Source organism: Lasioglossum baleicum, chromosome 13, assembly GCF_051020765.1.
Source record: "Lasioglossum baleicum chromosome 13, iyLasBale1, whole genome shotgun sequence".
Taxonomy (NCBI): Eukaryota; Metazoa; Arthropoda; class Insecta; order Hymenoptera; family Halictidae; genus Lasioglossum; species Lasioglossum baleicum.
In genome coordinates, this window is record NC_134941.1 from 6220864 (window position 1) to 6245446 (window position 24583).

The 24583-nt window shown below is 35.6% G+C and overlaps 1 protein-coding gene across 3 annotated transcripts in view; it reads right to left on the reverse strand.

The window, feature by feature from the left end:
- Window positions 1–24583, reverse strand: part of Nachra7 (nicotinic acetylcholine receptor alpha7 subunit) — a 288785-nt gene that overhangs the window by 9494 nt on the left and 254708 nt on the right. For 2 of the 3 annotated variants that reach the window (XM_076436787.1, XM_076436785.1), the window contains 7 exons: window positions 20939–21119; window positions 17577–17652; window positions 11596–11790; window positions 9628–9714; window positions 5922–6031; window positions 4030–4171; window positions 2958–3355 (listed from right to left, as the gene is read on the reverse strand). In XM_076436787.1, coding sequence (XP_076292902.1) covers window positions 2958–3355; window positions 4030–4171; window positions 5922–6031; window positions 9628–9714; window positions 11596–11790; window positions 17577–17652; window positions 20939–21119 — 1189 coding nt within the window. The remainder of the gene's footprint in view (window positions 1–2957; window positions 3356–4029; window positions 4172–5921; window positions 6032–9627; window positions 9715–11595; window positions 11791–17576; window positions 17653–20938; window positions 21120–24583) is intronic. The other variant, XM_076436786.1, reaches the window with a different exon arrangement.

Genomic DNA, 24583 nt, shown 5'->3' on the forward strand with positions numbered 1-24583 from the left:
GTTCATACACGTAGTCTGTGATATTATCTATAATTTTAACTGGACATATGTGTCAATTTGTTATTCAAGTCGAGACTGTTAACATTTACTGTTAAGATCAGTGCATTTTTTCGAACATGTACTTTTGGCAAACCATTTGATTTTTTCAATTTAATTTTCCAAATCAGATTTTCTAAGTTTGATTTTTACAGGGTGTGTTCAGTATTATAGGATTTTGAACGTCAAACAAAATTTTTGCAATAATTACTATTTGTATTAATTCTTTCTGTCAGGTTTTCATGAACTTTGATTTGAGTTTTAAAGAAAGTACCAAAAGATACCTTCGAGATTTTGTATACAGACCGAATAGTATGTACAAGCGGGCACGAGGTGATTCCTCATGAAAAAGCAAGAAAAAAATATACAATACAATTTATTCATCCGAAGCTTCGTTTGCGAGAATATCTAGTTTGAATATGCAGCGAATACGCGTGCTATTATACAAACGTGTCTGACCCTGACGAACCTATTCTACTTCCGGCACATGCTAAAGCATGCGAGCCAGACGGATCTTCAAACTGAATTTTCTCGAAAATGAGACGTCAAACGAAGAAATATTATTCCCTCTTTTCGACTTTTTTTTACATGTAGAATCACCACCGGCCACTATTACTACGATCTCTGAAGCTCCCTGTATAATAGACTGATATTTGCGCGGAGTATACTGTGCAACTTACCAGCCAACTAATATGTATCTGATTTGAGGATTTAGATGAAATTTTGACTTTCTATTTCTATTTACCATTTCGATAGAGATGAATATTAAGTACAAATATAATATTATATCATTGTATTTGTAAAGTAAATTTAGTTAGAAGGTCCACTGTGGTTAAATAGATTATTTTTCTAACAATCGTAGAGTAAAGATTATATTCAAAGTTTTCGTAACATTAATAATTCATTTGTACATCAATGATGTTATAATAAATAACTTTAGAAACGTCACTTTTCCCTCGATGTACGCATGTACAAATAATTCCTTCAGTCATCGTGTCAACAATTTTGATTGAACACTTCCTGCCAGGGCAGTATGTTAGGGCTGCTCGAAATGCTACACGAGAACGTTTCTCTCTCGAGAGTTGACCTAACCGAACTCCGACAGCTGTTATTCTCGAATGGATATTACTTCTACTCTTGAGAGCATAACTCACAGATGTACACTATCGGGTAAACAGGAACGTGAAACTTACTCTTATGTGGACACATGCCATAAGAACGTAATTCATGGCGTGAAGTTACAATATTAAACCGTTGTGACAAGTCGTATTAAACATTGTGTTATCTGCGAAATGTATCTAGAATGGTATCCATTGTTCATGAATTTCTTCATCACATTACAGATTGTCACAATGTTTGCGTGTGCAGAGAGTGAGCCACAAGTGGTTTAAAAATTTAATACAAAAAAACGCAATATTTAAGAACTAATAAATAAGTAAGTTATAAATGCCATGGTAGTATAGGTTAATTACAAATTAAGCAAGAAAGATGAATATACTAGAAACAAAAATTCTTTGGTAAAACAGTAAAATTATGTCTTACTACAAAATAACAATTGTTCAAGTCAATACTAAACACAAAACCGAGATAAAATAAAAATCTAAAAAGTCGAAATCAACATAGTAACATCTTTAAATTATTCTGTCTGCACATTTTGGTATTTGATCTATTCATTTTTGTTGTAAATGTATAAAATCCGATAATGACGATGCAGACAACGTGACCTTAAATAAATAAAAATGTGATCATCAATTGTCGTGTGACTATTAGAAATAATCAGCTGATAATCGATAATCTATTAGAGTTTACACTATTGCAACTAGCAAACAGACGTTTGTGCCACTCACCTAAAGAATGAATTTCTATAATTCGAGGAAAATGGAATTAAATTCGTTGAAGGTACACAAAATGTGCAATCACTCTTGAATAGTCGAAGTTGACTTTGCCTTCAACTAGATGTGAAGTTCCCGTTTTACATTCGGTTCATAATTATGAGCGCCGATAGGTTTCGAGTGTTTGACTTTAGCATATCAGCTCCGATTGGGGAACTGGTTCGAGCTTAATAATACTGTACAAACAGTCATATAACAGGGAATGATTTCATGCTCGTCAGCAGACTCGGCTCGTACGTGTTTCCCGATTGTATACGTAACGCCGCATTGAAGTATAAGTATACATACACGGAGCTAAACGATCGTGCTATAGCGCCGTGTCGGAGCGAGAACGGATTAGTTGTGACAACGTGAAATATAGTTCTCCGATGCAACACGGTAAAACACTCGTGTTCATAAGAAATAATCTAACCTGGCAAATGTCTCGTACCAGAAAAACAAAATCCAACATGTTGATTCAGGAACTACACATGTTTTCAACAACTACAATTCTTTGTATGTTCATAAATTTAATCTTTTATAGAAGAGAGAATTATTTGCTGATTATTTGATTGAAACATGATTATTAAACTGTGAATCTTTATGCAAAATAAAAATCGTTTGCATCGATTGCACGACATGTTCCTTCCACGAGTGGTTTTTAATCTTTCTTTTGTTTAAAATTAAAATAAAATCTGCAGTCTAATAATGATCTTGTACCGAAGAGCTAAACTACACCACTTAATTTTTTAGCGATTTAAAAATACTATAGATGTTTTCAATGCTATTAGATATGTGCAGGACATCTCACGTTTCTTTGGAATCCAATTATTAAATATTAAACAAAATTGATGAATTCTTTTTGCTCATTTTCCACTTTTAAACTCGTGTCATATCATTTGGTCCCATTAATTACCACCAGAACCACATAAACAAGATCAGTGTAAAACGATGTACGGGTGTTCTATCTTTTTCTCTTTGACTGTAGTACAAAAAGTTGAAGGATGGATCGAGGATTAGAGAGGACTGTTTTACAAAGTATGGACGTACCTTGATCTCTTTGAGGATCAGGATGAGTTCGTATCTGGCACAAAAACACGCGTTCTGAAGTATCGTTTCGACTTGGGGGCCAGACGTCTCTGGCGGATGTTGATGATGATGCGGCGTGTGACCGATCTGGTGCGCCGGATAAGAGGAGTGTGCCAATGGCGTTGAGTGTTGATGATGCGGCGTTGCAGCGTGGCTGTGATGATGATGAGGCGTCGCGTGTATGTGACTGTGCCCATGGCCCATCGTGTGGGGATGGTGAGGACCAGGGGTACTGTACACGTTGTTCAGGAGGTTGTTGTGGGACGCCAGGGCGTTGTCCTCTAGGTCCAGGACATTCGCCAACAGGGATTTGCTGCTTCTCTGATGGAGCTCCAAGTCGCCGTATGTTTTGCTAGTACCTGCCCCAACGAAAAATATTCGAATAAATAACCCCTCCATTCGCCGATCAGATCATGGGGTCAGATCATGGGATCATTGGGTCGATCAGATCATTGAGATTAACACTTAATTATTAATTCGTTCGTGTTTCAATTTTGATAATAGCCAATTATCACAGAATTTTCGTTTTTACTCATTTTTACGAACCCGTTATTACTAATATTACGTCAATAATATTATATTTGTAAATGTCTACAATACTTAGGGATTAAAATCGTGAATGAAACATATTTTTCTGACATATTTACATTAAGTAATATAGTATAGTCATATTCATATTCAAAAATGCATTGTACTCTTGCAATAGGCGTTACAAAATTATAATCAAAATTATCTATCAGATATTTTACTATAAAATTGTACTATGAAAAGCATTCATATCTATCTTCTTCAAGGTGGGTTATGTTAGTTTATAGGTAACAATCTCAAACAAAAGGAAAGAATGTTTCAAACATAAACAAGTACCAATATGTTCTGTGTACTGTTCAAGTTTCTAATTGAATAAATTAGGTTAGGTATAGTGGTGTGTTGTGTATTGTGCTCGTTTCGGTACATATTCTGTGTCAGTTGAAAGTGCCTCGTGAGAAAACACTGATGAAACATTTATATTGAGAGTAGTAATTATGTTCTGTACTTGTGTCGATGCTTTTTCGTGTCACTATATTACCGGTGACTGGAGATGGTTTTTGAGACTTTTGCGTTTCCTTCTCCTCTTCCTCAACCGGGCGTGACATACGAAGTAGACAAGGCAGCCAACAAAGAAATACTAGTTTCACCTGAAAATCAGAATCGAGATGTAATTAGTCAGGAAAAATAAAGTTAACCCTTTGCACTCCTTTAACGCCATTGTGAAGACAGTTTCAGTCTATAAATATTTTCATATGCATTAGAATAAATCAGACCAATAGAAGGAATCAAAGACAGGAGATTCGAAAATATTTGTCATTTCTTGCTTGTCGGAATAAAATTGTTAATTCTCAAGATATTCGCTTTTAACGTTAGGGCTAGCGTCACAAAATGTTCGGAGTGCTAAGTGTTAGTATAAAAGCGGAATTGGTAGCTACTGTATAACACAATTATACTTAATCAACAGTCATTCATGTAAGTCTCCTAACTGATGTTATGTGCGTGCATAATTGAATTTAAAGAATTACGATTAATAAAAAATAAAAAATTTAATAATACGAAGATGGAATATTAATTGACTGGGTTCTCATTAAATAATGTGACAATTCCAAGGGATTTTTAACTGGATTAAATTTGAATAAAAAGTTGAGAAGGTTCTATTTTTACGAACAATATTCAAACTGAATTTATGAGAATGCTTGTTCAAGAATAATTGCACCGGATGTTGTAAAAATACATATACTGATCGTCAGTGTTTATATTTTGTTGGTTTTTTATGACACGCGATAAACGCGATTTGCTATAGAATATTAATGATCAACGCCCGTTTATGCGATTCTTGTTACCTAAAGGATACGATGGCTCGTAAAATCTCCGCAAGGAAATAACCTAGTGTCACTCGAAAGGGTGAATCGAGTTAACGACCAAAGTAAACCTGAAGAGTACTTTCAGGCACATGGTCTCACGCTAATTGAAGCCACATATACGATGAGTTCATCCGCGGAGTCGGTTCAGAGAGTGTAGATAGATGAGGCGACATAAGGACTCCGATTCCGGTCAAAATAATGCAGTGATACACATCGAGCAAGCATATACAAGAAATTATAAAAACTACAAAAATGAACAACGAAATTGCAACTACCATAATCTACATTACGCTACGAATAATACTGCTACTTTTATTATCAATGCAAATCACAACGATTAAACAACTTGAGGATGTAGGCGCAATCACGTGCTCAAAACACTGGTTGTAAAAAGTTTTAAACACTTGATAACCATTATTTGCAATATTGAATGAAATATTTTAATCTGCTGGTTCGTTTATCAATTATTTATGACAATATTACATGTTTTGTAGCACTTTCGAAATTTGCAAGCACCATGAATGAAACTCGAAAAAATTTGCAATTGAGAAAACATTTATGTATTTTTAAAATACAGTGTTCTCGATTTAAAAGATACTGAAATACAAGTGTAAATACTAAAAATACGTATTCTTTCAATGGAATTATGCACTTGCATCCTTAATTACAAACGAATGGGATTCCTAAATCTTTTTTTATTAACTATGTACACATACTTTATTGATTTACAAACTCCTACTCATTTTTCTTTTCTATAACTCCCATACACCCGTCAGAATAAAAATTCATCCATTTTTCTAGTTTAGATATTGTGAAACGTTTAATGTTTTCAAAATTTGGCATTATAAATGATGATTTATAAATGTTTATAAACATTATAAATGTTGATTTAAAGTGTAAAGTAATAACGAATGCAGCATCATTCCAGGATCTTGTATGAAATTATCTTTGAGCAGTGTATGAGGTTTCATTAATGATTGTGACAGTTGTAACATTTCTTGGCTTGAACAGAAAGTATCGAGAAAGGACTTACGCATTCAGACATTTCGTGAGTGTCAGAATTTCGGTGATGATAATTCAAAATAAGGATGGTGCTGACAACGCTGCTGGCCACCATGAACATGATGCAGTTGAAGTACGTACCTACGGAAACATTGAGCAGTTCAAGAACTAGTTCCAACTAAAATTAAACACATGACGCTTGACCGGTAATTACTAAAGTAGATTAATTTCACGTGTGTTAGTAAAGTCCTGCACGGTTGCGCGGAGAATTGTCTGAAGCCGGTAATAATGTCTAGCAAAAGTGGAAACCATTTTGATAAGAACCACCAATTAATTAGAATTAATAATTAAATATTCTCAAATTCATTCTTACCAAAGAAAACATCAGCAGAAATTGGGAAAATGCAATTTCCGTGGCAGGGAAGTCATGATCTCAAAATTTAATAAGGGACTTTGATATTAAAACATTAATATTAAAGAATTTTAATATAATATTACAGAATAAGAATATTCTATAAAGTCAATTTTCGGAAATTTCTTCGAGATTTATTGACTTCATTTAAAGAAGTAATTTTCACTCGATGACTTCCAAAAACATTTGAAAAATAGCTGTTAATTCGGAGCCCTTGGTTATCCATTAACCCGTACAAATCCGATCGCGTAATATTTGCTAAACGCGTGACTTCACGTTCCCATTGTTCGTGGTCGACGAACGAAAAATCACGTGGAGGCGTTCCTTTCATCAATGGTCGGCGGTTTGCCGTCCCCGCGGGAAACAAATGCCGTCTGAAGGGTTCGGATCGACTTTCCATGCCGAAATAGAGAGGGGTGGGGAGCTGGTGCCGGTTTCCGGATTAATAACGGATTAATAAAGTTGCTCGAAATCATATTCGGTGCATAAAGGAAGTAGTTTGCATTGAATGAAACACGTTTTGAATGCGATCGCTCGGGCCTATCGATCGGACGATTTCAAAACGTTTGCCCCGGCCGCGGCCGCCCGTATTCAAGACGTCAATGAATGTTTGCTCTGAAAGCCAATGGTCTGACCCGCACAATCTGCTACTACTGACAAGCGAGCGTATGCCACTGTCAGTGCCGCAGAACCGGTCCGACTGCAATGGAAGATGGTCGGACAGGGATAAGGGGTCCTATGTACAATAAGCCCCGGCGCAGCTCGGTGCAATGGCTAGGCTATACGGGTCAGGCATAGGTGCATCTAGATCCAAGATCTTGTGCATAAGCCCTCCCGCAAGGAGGGATCCTGCGCGGCAGAGCTCCAGGGAATAACTGTACCGAAGGATTTCCTGCTGCTTCCCTTACTGCATCGCGCTAATAAATCACGGGCACCGGTGTGTCCAAGTACGTCTCTCTTTGATGATAATAAATATCGAAATTCTCGACCGCGAAAACGAATATCGAGATGCGACGCGACGTAATGAAATACTGCCGAAGTTCCTCAGCTTTATCACTGTCGCGCCCGCTCTAAGTCCGTTTTCTCGTGTTTATTTCCCGCGATATTTTTCATCAGCCAGCGAAACGCGGAATCCAAAGCGAGGCTCACGCGCCAGGTCGCCCGTAAACATACAACGTCACGATTTCCATTTTATTTGTCGGATTAACCGGAACATTTACCCGCCGCTCTTTTTCCCTGACACTTGCCGCCGGCCCATTTTCAGCCCGGAAAAAGTGAACGCGAAACCTTCCGGAAACAAAGTAATTAATTTCGATGATGATCGGCGCGCGTTGCTCGCCCGTAAGTATTCGGACACTTGAAGCTTCCCGAAAAATTGATGATGTTTTCAGCTGGCCCGAGTGTACCGGTGAGTGTACCGGTGAGTGACCGTTTGGACTAACAGGGTCGACTTTAATTAATGATTTTTTACACAATTCGTTTACGAGGAAGTAATTTCGGTATTTTAAGGTGAAATAGAGCCAAATTTTATTATCCAAGCAATGAAGTTTTGTTCGATGATTTTTTGACAAAAAGAATGAATAAGTTCATCGCTTGAATAAAGAAATTCAGGTTTATTTCACCTTAAAATAGCGAAATTACTTTCTTGCCAACCCAATAATCATTTCTAGTTCAGAATGGTGACGTTATAATCATCATTCGAATCAGACCTACCCATTCTTGTAATAAATGTATAGAATTCGCAGCCCACTCGTAGTCATTTGATCACACGCTGCATTATAATTCCGTGCGCTCGTGACAATAACTTGGAAAAGCTAATCTCGCAATTTGAATTGAAATGGACATTCGGGATAGGACACTGATAGGAACGGGCGAAGAAATTTCAAGAGTCCAGGGGTAAGGATTAAATTGTAATATGTTCTTTCGCTTTGCCGATCGATTTCGCCTTTAAAATCGCTTCACGTAAAATTAAATGAAATTTTACATATTCATCAGCCAGTAATCTGATCCAGTGGAACACCGGGGCTATCGACATCCCGCTGCTACGTACTCGGCAGAGAAGATGAACGTAAAACTGTGTACGAGAAAGTACATTTCCCGAACAATATCACGAGCGTTTGGATAATGGACAAGGGATGTGGGATAATCGAGGAGTCCCGCTGTATTATTTAATTCCATCGCGAATTTCGGTCCGAATCCCTGACGCAACTGCAGAATCGAGCACACTTAGCGGAAAGTTTCAGTTTCGTTCTCCCTTTTCTCCCGACTATAACGAAACTAATGATAAATAAAATATAAATTATACAGTGCGCGCACCCAGTAATCGGGTGAAAATTAATACAAAGATTTCCAATCATTACTTTGAAGATAATTTTATACGACATTTTACGAGGATTAAAAATAAAATTCAACAATTCAGAAATTTGTAATGCTGAGGCCAACAATAAAAAACGTTCTTGTTATCGCGTCATGATGTTTTACAACTGTTGCAAATTGGCAGATTACTGATCATAAAACAGAAATGCTTATCGGCATCGGAAAAATATTTAATAAATCTGAGTTATGCGATGTTTTATCAGAAGCAAGCAAATAAAAAGTTTAATATCAAAACGAGGAATGTAATCTCCGTTCTGATAGCAACTGTATGTGTACAATGAAATTTTTTAGCCAGTAACGAATATTTTGAATTGAGAGTCGTTTCGAATCGATCGAATTTTTCTAAACATCTAATTTCATTCGACGCACGTGAAAAATAGTTTCCCGAGGTGGAAGCTGATCTCTTATTCATTACTCGGCGAGCTTTGTAAGACATCAGCGTGCTCGAAGCGATGAAAATGGATGACTTTTATTAGGAAGTCCCTTCTTACGCTCTAAATTATTCCGTTCGGCTGAAGGAGTCACGAAATGAAGCAGATTCACTAAATTTTGCGCGAGGAGGAGGAGACAGTTTTTGTCCTCGAGAAAATTAGAATCCTTTTTTTCGCAGGGGGATTGCTCTTGTTACGAGCTCCTCAATTCTTAATTTGCTCTCAAACGATAAAACGAGTGGAGGAGCGCGCCGGGACGATTTTGACAATTTCACGATAATCTTATCCGTTGTCCGAGAGAACGGGTCCAGTATTTGACGTCTCAGGTGAATTATAGATGAGCAAAGGATCGGGCCTGACCTTCTGTCTTTTCATCTCCGTAACTTGCCATTGTTCAGCCGGGGCTAACCTTCCGGAGGAGGAGTCCGACTTTATTTTCACGCAGGACCACTCCGACGAGGGTATCGTGGATAATAAAACGAAGTAATAAAAAAGGGACTGGAAATTTACGGACTTACCCAACAGAGGCACGGCGTCCGATGTCGCTGGCATTGTCTCGGCCACCATATTCAGGAACACAGTCAGGGACAAGAGAATGGTTACCCCTGCAAAAGAGGATTAATGACCCAACAATTATAACGTGCACCAGCTCCCGTCAAATGAGGGAAATTAATTTCAAATATCTTTGCGCAGCTTCAGCTTATCTACGAGATTAAATACTAAAAACCGCTTCGAACGCGTTAGGGAGAAACATATAACCATGGTATATTCTGTTAGTACGATTCTCTTGGAACACTCTCATAAAATTTTATTTAGAAGTTTCTAAAACTGATCGTAGAACCTCTGAAGTTTCTTTGGTCTTTGGTACGAAAGGCTAATTAAGTTCTCCCAAAATTTTACGAAATTACACATCCGAATTATGCAATCAGACTGTTCCCAACTAGCATAACCTTGGTGGAGGGACCATTAATCGGATTATGACTCTTGATTGGGAAACTTTGATACTGAAATGGGAACGTTGGTGTGATTTCGTGGTTTAATACATTAATCTAAGAAAATTAAAATCATTCAAATTCTTTTTAGGTAATAGTAAGTTTAGGATCAAGAGGATTATGTGTATTAAGTATTTCCATCTACAATCTTTGTGAATTCCCAGAATCGTTTAAATAGACGTTCGAAAAATGTAAAATAAAGAATAACTAATTTCAAACCATTCATCGATTTTCGAATTTTGGAAGGTGCTATATATTCAACTAATTTGAAATGTCCCATAGTTGACTTAAAACGGTTTTGTAATTTTAACATTATTTGGGGTATTTATACATTGCAAAATGTTCTAGTATTTTTTATGTTAATCTGCCAATGCATAATTTCAAGAATGTAAAAGATGTCATATAATTAACAATATTGAATATTAAAATTCATAATCTTTGACTATTTTTGGAATGTAATTTTCAATTGCATGCCTCCGTCGAACCAATATAATATACACACACGTATGTTCTGAATCTTGGAATGTAATAACGCGTTGGCAACATCAAGAAATTCTCGGAAAACTGATCGATAAATTCCAGTTGTTCGGTGATACACGAATGCCTGTGATCGAGATCAACGCGACTGTAATCTCCCGTGCATTCGATACGTTACGAGAACTCGACTGAATCTAATCACGTGAGCTGTTGTAGCGTGCTTCGAAGCCTGCAAGGAATTGGAATTATGCAGACCAGCGAGTTCAACTTGCTCGGAGACAGTATTCATTGGCATTCTGGCCGATCAATAACAATCGCAAAAAAACCATAACTAGACTGCCAATCTTCATGCAGAATGAAACCTGTTCGAGTCGATTACGAGATGTGGGAGAACCGAATAGTAACTAAGAATTTTCAATCTTTTATGCTTTCATTAATTCGCAAGCAATATAATAATGTTTTTAACATCTATCATGGTACGATGTTTCCACCAATTATTTGCTTTATTGCTCTTTACAATCAATTAATAATTAATAAAAGTAACTTCGTTGAAATTTAAATTGATTATCGACAAATATACAAATTCTGTAAGTGCATAGGAAATGTAAAAGAATAAAAAAAAACCAAGCTATGAATTGATGAATGAATAGCTTCATTTTCTCATTCCTTTTCAAACAGCTAAAATATATTCAAGTTTTAAAAATAGTTATCAACATTTTCTATGCACTTACAAGATTTATATAGTTGTCAATAGATTATAAGTAAATTAATAATCATAATTACAAATAAATGAGAAAGGGGAAAAAAAACCTTGAATTATTCTCGTCGCATGTAATATGCACTCATAAATGCAGGATCATTCACGAAAGGATCGTTCAGTGTTTGCTGCTGAATGTGACGTATTTGTCTTTGAATAATTCAAATTGCTTCTCGATACTTTTACATGGTGAAATGCGACCTGGAGGTACGTTAATATGCAAATATACTTGCGAAGTGTAAGATAGTTACGGAACTCACCTAATGAAAGTTTCTCGCCAGAATCCGGTGGCAAGGTAAATCCTAGAACGGCCATGCTGGCTATTAGAACGCACGGCACGATCAGGTTGAAGAAATAGTAAAGAGTTCGCCTTCTGATGATAACAACGAACGTAATATCTATATACGGCTCCGGGCAACAATTGTAGTAAATTTCGTTCCTTTTACCAGGAACCCCTGTAACAAATTTCATCAAGTTATTTAACCCTGTAAAATTTGAAGTGAATAGAGTGCGACTTCCATAATAATTTTATGTATATTTATTCAATCCTGTACCGAAGGTTTTCAACATTTTACTTTAATTTTGTCGTGTAAAGGAATTAACGAAGAAATGTCGAATTCTGCTCTTAAAATTTTTATTTTGTTTCCGTTAAGAAAATTAAATTTACTTTGTTTCTAATGATTTTCTTTATGAAACCTTGAACAACATATTTGTGACATTTTTCTGATTAAAATGAGCCCCAACACGATACAGTTCGCAACATATTTGCTTGTTTAATTCACGATTTAGTAGCACCTCTATTATTCGAACTGATGATATCTGAGTTCTTAAATTCTACAGTTTAATCTAACTAAAACAATCTATATATGATACTGTAGCTAAATAGGCATAATATGCTAGACAGCTAGTTCGGATAACAGAGGTTCTACTGTACCATGGATTAAACAAGTAAACATGATCTAAATTGCACCGTGTTTGGTATCATTTCAATCAGAAAAATATCACGGATATGTTGGTAACAGTTCCATTAGAAAAAATAAAGTTTTGCTATTTTAATGCAAAACAAATGGGAGTGAACAAGCACATCTTTCAATAAAGGCTATTGCCATATAATTAATAACAACCGTTCTTACGTTTCTCGACGCGATTAACGTTTCTTTTACGATAATGCACATTTACAAAAAAAATATTGAAAATTTCCCATTGCGATTACAGAAACACACAGAGGCGTACATTGGCAAAATTATTAAAATATTTCCTTTCAATTCTACTTTGCAAATCACTCGCTCCCTCTGCAGAATTCTATGTCGCGAGCCGGCAGGTGAAGTAAATGGAATAATTAAAAGACGACGAAGATAAAGTGGAGAATATTCGAAGCTGGCAGTTTCGCTTCGGGGAGGAAAAATGCTCGCGGAAATAAAAGACGGGCTCCGATAGCGATGACTCAACTATTTTATACGGGTGCACGCCATACAACTTGAATTATCTCGAGCAACATACCGGAAGAGCGAGAGAAGGAGGGAGAGAGAGTCCGCGGCTTTATTTTCAAGTGTTTCTTCAGTTACAGCCACATTTTCCTGCAGCTGAAGTCACTTAAGATACATTTCTGCCAAGGGCTTCATAAGCCCCGTATATACCGCGGAGTACATACCAACACCTCGCGCGTATAGATCCCCCGGAAATAAAAGCTACGCGCCCGCAGAGAGAAACATTTCCACATTTTACAATTTTCCTAAAACTGTCCGAGCTCGGTCGGTACACACGCCGGAATTGATATTTACAAACAATTCTACGAAATATCTAGCGCAATACCTTTCATTGCGCAGCCGCTTTATCTGATGTTTCTGTTTGAGTCGAGTTTACTAGATCGTTCCGCCTATTCTAACCGGTTATTGCTCTGTTATTTACGAAAAGAACGGACTCTGGAAAAATATATCTATTTCCATAGCGGAGATTGTAACTAACTAATTTCAAGTTTGTTACACCGACACGCCAATGCGTTTATTGTCTACGTAAGACTTTCCAATTGCAACTCTAAACTTGTGGCACCTGTTATACGTCATTCTACTGCCACTGACCACGGAAAAATTAATTTCTAACATTTTTTAATACATATTTCTTAAAAGAACCATTAGTGTAATTCTTTCAGAAATATTTTTAGAAGTAATTGTATGTTAAAACTTTGAGTAAGAGAAACAACATTATCATCAATTGGTGTTGAAAATTGTGAAACATGATATATTCTATCATCTGGAGGAATTAAACAATAAAATAATACAATAATCAATTAATAAAAGTAATATTATAAAATCGTTCAGCAAAAGTATAACTTTTTTAATTAACTATTATAATTTTAATTTAATATTATTTTACGCAATTCCTGAACCGATTAAGAAAGTATTTAACGCATTTGAAAATTCACATCACGGTATAACCTCGTTTATACATTGACTCGTTAACTCGGGGAAATTGGCGTTTAATTTGACAAATGGAAACAGCAATGCTATGTTTTAAGAAGTAAATTGGCTACGATCGTCATCATTGGCATCGATCAAAGCCAGCACGGTTAACTGTTAACGCAAACGTTTCGTTGTTATCGCGTTGGCCATTCGAGGCGAAGCGAAGTAGCGAAATGGTAAATCACATGTGGAACGACTATTCTCAGGTTTACCAAACTCATATTCCATTTGGAAGTGTAAACCAAACGTCGCCCTCTGTTGACAATTTCGGGGCAAGTAATGAACAGCCAGGGAATTCCCAGTAAAAAGTAACCAAGTAAATTCGCTTGCATTGGAGGAGCCGACGATTCGGCGCAAACATTGCATGATATCTCCCAGTATGAAAGTAAATAATTCCGCGCGGAACTGCGCTAATGGTGAATTATTAAACAGTCGTTCCTACTTCGCAGTATCCCAGCCGGGCCGAAAACGCGCACGACAAACTTTTTACTAATTGCAGGTAGGATTAACCTTGTACTGCACAAACGTGATTCCCTTAATTTTCACTATCGAGTAAACATAACAAATAAACCCCGATTATTTTTACAGGCTATTTTATTTTTCATAATTTTACATCACTGATTTGGAGTAAATTGTGTAATTGCTCGCACCTCCTTTGTCGCGAAGCTAGTAGGATTTTTAAAAGATTTTGAATTTTGTATTTGGTTGGAATTGTGAAGAGCTTCTCACAGCTTTTCATTACGAGCTCAGATGAAACGCAACTTTTTTGTGTGAACTATTACGCGAGTCATCGTAGAGGATCACTAAAGTTAAAAGTAAGATAAATGATGTTTACATTTGTTAACTGGTGTTTTCTGAAGGATACAAAGTCTACAGTTTAGTACTGTGAAAAATGAGAACGAAACTGATATTTACGCTCGAAAAAAAAAGCTTTGTGAACCCATGCTGTACATCCCCATTAATATTAGGACGTCTAAGGATTATGTAAACTTTAATAATCGGTAGTAAATTGTTTCTGTATTAGTATAACTCGATCATCTCTCGTAATAATCTGTTACCTTTCATTTACTTAATTCTAGTAAACGCATCTACAGTTAACATACTACATGAAATTGAAAGATCGTTCGGTTATAACCAAAAAGTAGGCGACCTTCAAATCCTGCAACTTTGTATAAAAGAATCTTACAGCACTCTGCTTGTGCTCATTTTAAAGGGTGAAATGTTCATTTCCATGTGTTACAACTTAATTTCTTTCAAAGACTCTTTCCTGTCATAGAACAGTCTGAGAACATGAAGCTTTTCCTCTTTTGAAACTTTGCAAATTCTAATGACTTCACGGAATGCTTTAGTTCCGTATTCGTTTTAATATGACTTTAAGAAAGAAAATCTCCTCTTCACAATGACCTTTCAGATGTTCAACGAGAAACCGAAGATTCTCTCAAAAATGCTATAAATTGGATCGTCTCAGAATACATTGCTAAATTTGTTTCATGATCAAATCTACTTAAAAATTGATATACGATATTTTTATTCAGCTTTGAATGAAAGGTGCATTGCTAACTCTACTGTAAACTATAGCATGAAAGTTTTACTCGATTAAACTTGTTTCTTATTTCTGTTCCATAAAAAAGTCTCGTAAATATTTTTTGTATATGTTGTCAATATTTTCTAATTCTACCAACGCGCCCTTTTTATTTTCACCGAACATTCGTGACTGTCGTGTCTTCGCGATTAAAAGGAGAATATTGCGTCACGATGATGTACCTGGGTGTCGTTATTCATCAACGTTCGCGGCTGGTTCGCCCAAATAATGGTTGATAACGATGCAGTATGCTCGAACGCGAACATAAAAAAAGGAGGTGCTTGTGGAAAGCTAAATTGAATTTTTAACAGTGACGAGAACGTCGAAGTAACATATTCGTCGATGTACAAGCTGATTCATAACTGGCGACACAATCTGGTCACTGAAAGGTGATTCTACTTCATTTTAGAGGAAAACAACTCTGAATTGCTATTACATTTATCCTGATTTAAAATTACCCAATTTTCATTCAAGAATCAAGTCAATTGTATACGAAGGTGAAATCAATTGATTAATTAAAAGAATAGATTGCTTTTGCATTGAATTCAATGAAGCCTTAGAACACGTTGCACAGAGTCGATAGGAAATTAATAAAATTCGTGCTCTCTCCCTTCACCCGACGACCATGCATTAACAACAAAAATGTTTATAAACACAAGCGTTGACAGCAATATAGTCAACTACCTCATAAAATTCGTAAGTCAAGTTTTTATCAAGTGTATTATGCTAGGTAAAACTTTGAAGTTGATTTTCTTGAAAACAAACAAATGAAAAAACTTTTTCCACGACTCATTGTGCCACCAGTTACGTACCACGTTGTTAATTCGTCCACGTGTTTATTTGCCATCGTCCAAAAATTATCATACAGAACACGAAAATCTCTGTACCAGGAGTGGGACCGAATGGCGCCAGAAGAGCTGCGGCCCATTGCCGAAAATTTCAAGACACGTTTGAACCTCTGTATCGGCTCAAAGGGTGGCCACCTCGAAACTTCTTAAATATATGAATACTAAAGGTCCTATGTTATCGTTGTTATTATTTGGTTTTTCAAAATTCGTCGATTTGACAGAATTACTAGGACCTTGAATAAGTTCTCGCTGTTTCTTCAAATATGGCAGTAGCAGTAACCCGTTCGTGGAATTTCGAATGGTAACACACACGCAAGGCAGTAGTGTATCTAACCTTAAATTTCAGTGTATGATAGTTCACTTTAGTGTAAACAAAGTAATTTTTTCTTAGTTCTGAAAATGTCTACTTTTGTGCCAAATAAAGTGTATTTGCGGGGAATTCTATTGCACTACTTTATTCAAAAGAAATCTGCAGCTGAAGCACATAGAATTCTTGTTGAGACTTATGGTGACAATGGTTTGTCGGATACGACATGCAGAGACTGGTTTCGACGCTTCAAAAATAATGATTTTGAACTTGAGGATAAAGAACGTTCTGGCGCACCGAAAAAAATTTGAAGACGAAAAGTTGGAGGAATCACTCGAATTATTGCTAGTGATGGGCAATACTTTGAATGAAATGTTTTTGTTCCTTATAATTTAAATAAAGCTTTTATTTTGTAAAAGAAACAGCGAGAACTTATTCAAGGTCCTAATAATAAGAAATGTTTAACTCCGTTATTTCTTGTCACCCTGTACAATTTTCAAAAGTTTAAACGGGCGCAATTAACTTTATAAATAAGTGAACTACCACAGGCGAGAGAGTTCTATTCGGTTAGAATTAACAAGTGGCGGGTCCGGAATCGTTCCCGGTGACGTGGAGCGTTGAAAACACCTTTCCGGTTGTAAAATTCATCCGACAAGCAAGTTAGTTGAATAATTGGTTTAGCATTTAGAAAGGCAAACGATCGGCGTTATTACGTGCGTGAAAACGGGTTCACCGTGATTGAAATAATTAGTGCGATTTCATGTCGGGACACGAAGTTCTAATTAATTTTCACTCGCGAAGTGGAAAACGTTACCACCATGTGTAGCCCAGGGGGGATGAAAATCTGGATTGGATGGAGCTACCGGTAGTAAGATGCAGCTGCTGTCGCGCGACGAAAACGATTGATCGCCGGAGTCCTTTGTGCCCACGCTGAACACGCGGGCCGATTTTAGAATTGCTAATCGCCGTGGAATTGCTTTCAACGCCGAGGAAACTACTCGGCTGTGTCAGGAAACGATCCTCGATAGGGGTTGTAAAAACTCACCTAACAGATCCCACTCGCCGTTAGTGATGAAACTGCTGATGTCACCTCCGGACTCATCTTGCAGCTGCAGGTCCAACTGTTGACAATTTATTGCGATCGATTAGAACCAAAACTGTTCGAGCAACCCTACCTTCTTTTTTATTCGACACACTTTATAGCGGTATACAGTGGATCCAAAATGTATTTGGAATTTTAAATAATAAAATTGTAAGAAATATTTGTATGACAACATTTTCATTCTTGAAATATATTTAAGCTATGATTATTTACTTAAATTATTTACTTAAATATGACAACAATAACTGCAAACATGAACTGATAATAAGAAAACAAAAATAATGAGCACTAAAAATTCCATTAGTACAGATACGTCATTATGATATTAAATCAACAATATCGATTAAATTCTATTATCAGTAGGATGTGCATTTGCATAAAAAATGAGTAGATATGAAACAGTAAAATTTCACGAATTTAAAAATACTAATGTAACATTTTAAACTCATTAGAATTATTACGAAAAGATACAAATGTGTATGTAACTATCTTGCAATTAATGCAGATAATTTTCGCTTTGCATAAAAATCCACAGATCAATTACCAGTATGAAATAAAATAGAATTTAATTTTATGTGATCGCAGTTTCAATAAAATCCTAGTACAATAATGATTCGTGCCGCCCTATTCAAAATGCCACTTTATTGTGTGTTTTTTCCAAGAATTTATACCATTTCTAAGCTATTTATAAAAATGTCAAATGACTCGAAGATGATTTAATCATATTATAAAAGTAAAAATTTTTTAATTGCAACTAACCTAAATAATTTTCGACCGTACGTGAACCGATGGAAAAGAATTTGGTATCTTACCATGGATATGGTCGTCCATTATACATATTAACCAACCGAAACGACGAGCCAGAAACCACATTACCGTGAATTCTCTGCAGGGCACAGTGCCGCGTATATATTGTCCCCGAAATACACCTTCCGCGATTCGTGAATTTTTAGGAATCCTCTCGGAATAATGTTTCCGAGAAACATTATTACTATAGTTTCGTTTGAGCGAGCTAAAAGGTTGGCAGAGATCCGCCACGTTTATGGAACGATGTAATGTAAAGCCGTGAGCTTTGCGAACTCTAAGAACGCGCATCATTATCTGCATTTAACAAGATCACTATAATATTCTATCGAAGATATTCCGGTTATCTCGATTTCTTTCAGTTCAATCCGACTTTTTTATCCAATCAAAATCCATTAATATTACGGAATATATTGGAAAATTTTTTAAATCATTATGAAAATATTGTGGTGATTTATATTTAACTTGTTGAATTTTATGTTTTATTAACTCAATGGTATTTACAATTAAATTAGATGGCGAGGACACTATTTATTAACGTGTATTTATTCATTAAGACTTGTGTCCCCACTCTATCTTCCCCTTCTACGACGCCCGGTCACACGTGACGCGTTCACAATGTCACGTGACTAATCCGGTACTGGCAGAGAGAGGGTAAGGCTTTTTCCCCTCAATTCCCCTCATCTGGCCACTCTGACTGATACACGATTTGCGCACCACTAAGAAAAGCTAACATCAAATACACAATTAATTCGTCTGTTAATTTTAACTTTAAATCAAATTAGTAAGTACACATTTCAAGAAATAAATCGGAATGAGTTAAGTTTGTAAACGATGTCGTACGAAAAATCAAGTTAAAACTGCTCCGCGAAGCAATCTAACTTTGCCATCTGACACACATAAACGTAATCATCTGATTAGGATCCTGCAGACCATCTTGAAACCGGGGGCATGTAATTTTAATTGGATGTCTATTTAAATTGGCTGTCCTTTCGGGGGCAGTACGTGGCAAATTAAAAGTAAACCGAGCTAAAGTACAGTGAATACGTGAAAATGTGGTCTCACCGTGTCTTTACGAATTCTTAAACTAACCGCAAATGGAAATTCAAGAACCTAATCGATGTTGACACTGGCCAGCTTGGAGTCTACAGGGCAAGCTCTCGTGTCCTCGAAACAGCGAAGTGTCATTAACACAAAATCCGTTTAACTTCTGCACGAGTTTATCGTACTCCTTAGGATCTTCATTTAACGTTTAATGTTTCATTAAATTAGCCCTCGAGTCGAGTTTAATGACACTGAGTTGTGACCAATTTTTACTGTCTGGATTTTGTCTCACTTTTTATTATACTACATATCGCACCGTTTTATCACTTGTAGAAGTTATAACTGGTCTGTGAATCTTTGTGCAAATTCCCATTTTTATAAATGATAAAAAATTATCTTTGAGCTCTGTCTTGACCAAAACATTTAGCAGTATGGTAAAAATATTAAAATGTTTATATTTGCAAGTAGCATGATTGATATGCAACATCATTGCATAAAAATTAATGGAATGTGTATTAAATGAATGGATGAATTGTGCATTTCAATTTTAAAAGATTGATACTAAAATGGCAATCAAGCATACAGGGAGAAAATATAAATATATTATAAAAATACTGAATTATTTGTTTATGTGACGTGTACTTTACGAGAAAATCGGTCGCGAACATTTTATATTAATATCCATGTTGATAAATATTGTAACAAACAATTTTTGTGTTTTCTCAATTTTAAACGTTAACACCTACAATTTGGTTTTTTAATTTTTTATATTTTTTTGATTTGTTGGAAACCATGACATACAAAATTTATACACTCCAGTAACTTTTATTGTACTCCAATGATCTCTTCTTGCATATGGTATAGTAGTTGACTTGCCTTATGACATTATCGACACACTTTCTCATACAGAAACTTTTTCGGATTATACCAAGCGTTCAGTGACATTTTGAATATTCATAAGTTTCATACATTGACAGTGTAGATGAATATGCAACACAAAAGAAAAGCTCAAGTTAAAATCAACAACGTCCATATTGTATACGTTACAGTAAATCTGGTAAAAGTATACACACTTACTAATGTATAATCGATGTATGAATAAACTAATTTAATACGTAAATCTATTCGCAAGTCATAAAATTAACGCATCAACAAATAAATTTACTAATAAGTAAAAATCTACATTTCCATAATTTATTGGAAGCAAATTCCATTTTTACTTTCTAACAATAGATGGAATAGGAATACATATAAGGAAATGGAACAGTTATTATTCACTTTTAGTAATAAGAGCTCAAATAAAGAAGTCTGTAGCATTTAAAAGTTCGGAGCTTTTAAAGCTCAGGAAAATGTTCATTTTCTGGTCACAATGAACGAAGTTCGAATCGCAATTACACGTCAGATATTTTTATCTTAGACCACGAACTATGGGAACGTTGGCAGAGTTAATTACTTACTTGAAAGCCATCGTAGGTCCAGGATCCGAATTTCATTTCGCAGCGTTGATCGTCAAAGGGGAACCAGGTAATGTCTATCTTGCAAGTGCTCTTGAATATGCCGGGCGGTACGTATAAGCAGGTCCCATTGTTCTTCACGACGACGTTCGTTGGATAAGTACCGTCGAACCCTTCATCCGCGCTGCAACAAACGATTGTTAACGTTAAACGGGATCCGATTGATTTTTAAACGAAGCGCGGGGACTACCTTACCTTCCATTAGAGGATAAAGTGTACGACAGCAAATGGCGCGATACCGGGCACGTGTGCGTACCGGGGATAATCGATAATTATTGGATCGATAAAAGTTATCATCGCATGAATTATCTTCAATATCTCCTTTTCATTTAACAAAGTCAAGAATTAAAATCGTTGAATTATAAAATCGCGGATTAGAAGTACGTAGTTTTTATTTATCTATTGTCTTTATTTATTATTTATATTAAATCAGTAAAATTAAGACGATTACATTTATCTTTTTCAAGGTTTATTTTTATTATTCATAAGAATAACAACGCAATTCTACATTAAGACAAGTGCAATTTTTATATTATTTTGTGGATATCGGTCGAAACAATTTTTATGTAAAATAAAAACACTCTCTTTCCATTACACTCAGTCTCTAAAAACCTTTCGTTCTGGCTGCAGGTGTTTCCGGACATTAACACATTGAATTACTCCGCGTCCTGTTAGCGATCCTATTCCGATCTATAATTGATTTATCGCGTCGAAAGCAAAATTTTAAATGCATAGAATTTGATACTCGTTTTTCTGATGCTTTGAAGTTTTAAACTGATTTTATTTCGTTTAACACCAATTTTCTTTCCGTTTTACACCAATTGCAATCCATTTATCAGGGGAATAGTATCGGGAAAGGATACAGGCATTTCCCTTGTGTTTCACAGAAAAATCCGCTTTTGTCCAAGGCGATTGAAATATTAATGGAAACAGGCTTTACATGTTTGGAAAAAATTATTTATTTAACTTTACTTACACTTCGGAAAATATCACTCTCATAAGCATATTCTGCAGTGACCACAACCTCGTAAAACGTAAGTTTTGTACTAAACGTTTCAGTGTACTTTACAAGTATAAATATTTTAAGGTGGGTTCTCGGAAATGACTGATCACGCAAATTGTCTACTGATTGAAGAAAAACAAACAGCAATGGACTATTATTTTGTAATTGCTGATTACCATTTAGGTATGTGTGTTGACTCGATATACATAAAGTAGTGTTTTTTGGCAATGAAATAAACAATTAAATATTTTTTAATAATAGCGTACACATTCTTTCTCAATTCTTCATTGTTGTATTTGTTATTCTAGAACGACCAGAATTATCGTATATGATTTTATACTTCTCTCACGTAAAGAAAATCAAATAAATCTTGTACACGTCGTTATTTAAAATTATTGTAAATAGATTACGACAATATTTCTTTCATGTTTCATATGAAAGCATACGATGCCTTTAACAGAATTTTATAACCATGGGGGTTATCGAAACAAATGTTGGTAACGAATTCGGTGAATAAAAATAGATTTTATTGGATTTTAAATTTTACTTTTAATTGAGGTAGTATGGATGAGAAATGGAATAAAAATCCGGTATAATTGAACAATAATGAATAAAAGAATAATCGAATGCCCATCTATAAACAAGATTTACAATGCCTCTGTTCAATGATACAGTGGAGATAGAGAATCCCGATGTTAGATTTCGGGGTTAGGAATTTAACCGCATTGCTATCTCTGCTTTGAAGCTGTAAATTCTAATTGCCAAGCATGCGTCTGATTTGTTGCCACTACATTTACACGATAAATCAGAGTCATCGGAAATAATATATCTGCTCCTCCTGTTCTGAACTAAAAGCACACACTGTGTTCTATCCTACACCGATTTATTATTGAAAGATTTCTCACGAATTATTTCTATTAATGGATTATTTAATTGGAAATTAAATGGATATATTTTATAAAAAACACTCAGATAAGTTCCATCGAGCTTTGATGGAATAACAAATTACCTGCTTGTGATTAATCATTCCAACTCAGCCTCAACATAGTCAATTATAGAAATTCAATGGAGCTTCTTTGTCGCTTTACATCAGTTGCTTGATAATCTTTCGTTGCATTCTATTACCGCGAAAATTGCGGATAAAGATAAGAGTTGAATTCTACAGGGACTTATCGTGTCACTATTAAGGACTCTGTCATTTGTTAGACACTATAACTCTGTTCTGGGAACGCATAAAGTGAATGGATGGGGGCACCAACTAAAAATGACGTTGATGAATCAACTACCATTCCCTTGGAGCCTTCCTTTCCTGTAATCTTCTATGTAATTTCTGCTACCTCACCTAGTTCTTGCATATCATTATTTTCTGCAAGTTGCCATACAACTTCCAATTTATTTTGCTTCATTTCGTAAAGTCTGTGATTAGCCTTTCACTTTTATTATTCATTCACAATTTTATTACTCTTCACTTTTTTGTGTGAATAATGTTCTTTTAATTTCTCGCCTTAATTTTTCATTTTCAAAGAAGGAATGTACAAAGTGAGGTATTTAAAATTTTGATGTACATATATCTAAAAGTATTTTAGTAAAGTATACCCCAAATTATGTAGTAAATTGTGATAATTAATCTAGAAATTAGTAAAGAACATTCAGCTTCAAATTCTAGTTTATTACTGATGTTATAGATTTTGTCAAAAATATTAGCAATCTAATAACGAAATCTAAAGATTGATTCTGCAGAGTGATGTCATTGAAAGATCCCTTCCGAGCTTTTCTTGTAAAGCTTAGTGCACAGGTTCGAACGAAATTCAGCAGATCCTTTGTGTCCCGTGCTTGCGACAGAAATTCTCTGCTCACATTCTTTTGGTTTCCTTCGAACGTCCAAAGCATTCCTTTCAATCAGAAATTTACTAATTTTTCAATTATCCCTCTTTGGTGTACCGAGGCAATAACTCGTTGACGATCTTAGTATGCTATTAATTAAAAATTCCATTGCAGTAACATAAATATAGCTATTAAGGAATCGTCAATCTTCTTAAAAATAAAATTATTAAATGAATAAATAGAAATGAATTCAATATAATGAGCACTTAAATGGCGACAATATTGATCTCTATGCAATTATGTTTGAATTTTATTGTAAATAAGCAAATGGGCAAAATGTTTGAAAAGAATGCGAAGATCTATTGTGCAAGTATGTATGAGAGGAATTACGAAAAATAATTATGTTTAGTGATTTCCAAGGAACCAGTTTGTAACGCTTAATTTGGCTTAGCCAGATTAATTATAGCATCCGATATCAATGGTTCAAGTAATCAGCCTTGCAGCCTGATAGACTCATTCAAAATCGTGGTATTAGGGTACCTCCGAACGCTTTGAGAGGGAGGCGGTGATCTAAACATCGGCAAATCCTGTTTGGTAGGTCGGCTAAGGGCAATTTAAAGCTTTAAGCCGTAACAGAGTCATTAGGAGGAATGCGGAGGATTGAATTGGGAACCGTCTAACTTGCACATTTGGTTCCCTTCTCTGTTACAACTTGCTTCGTTTATCCACGGCGACAGCAAATTGCGGACTATTGGAAAATC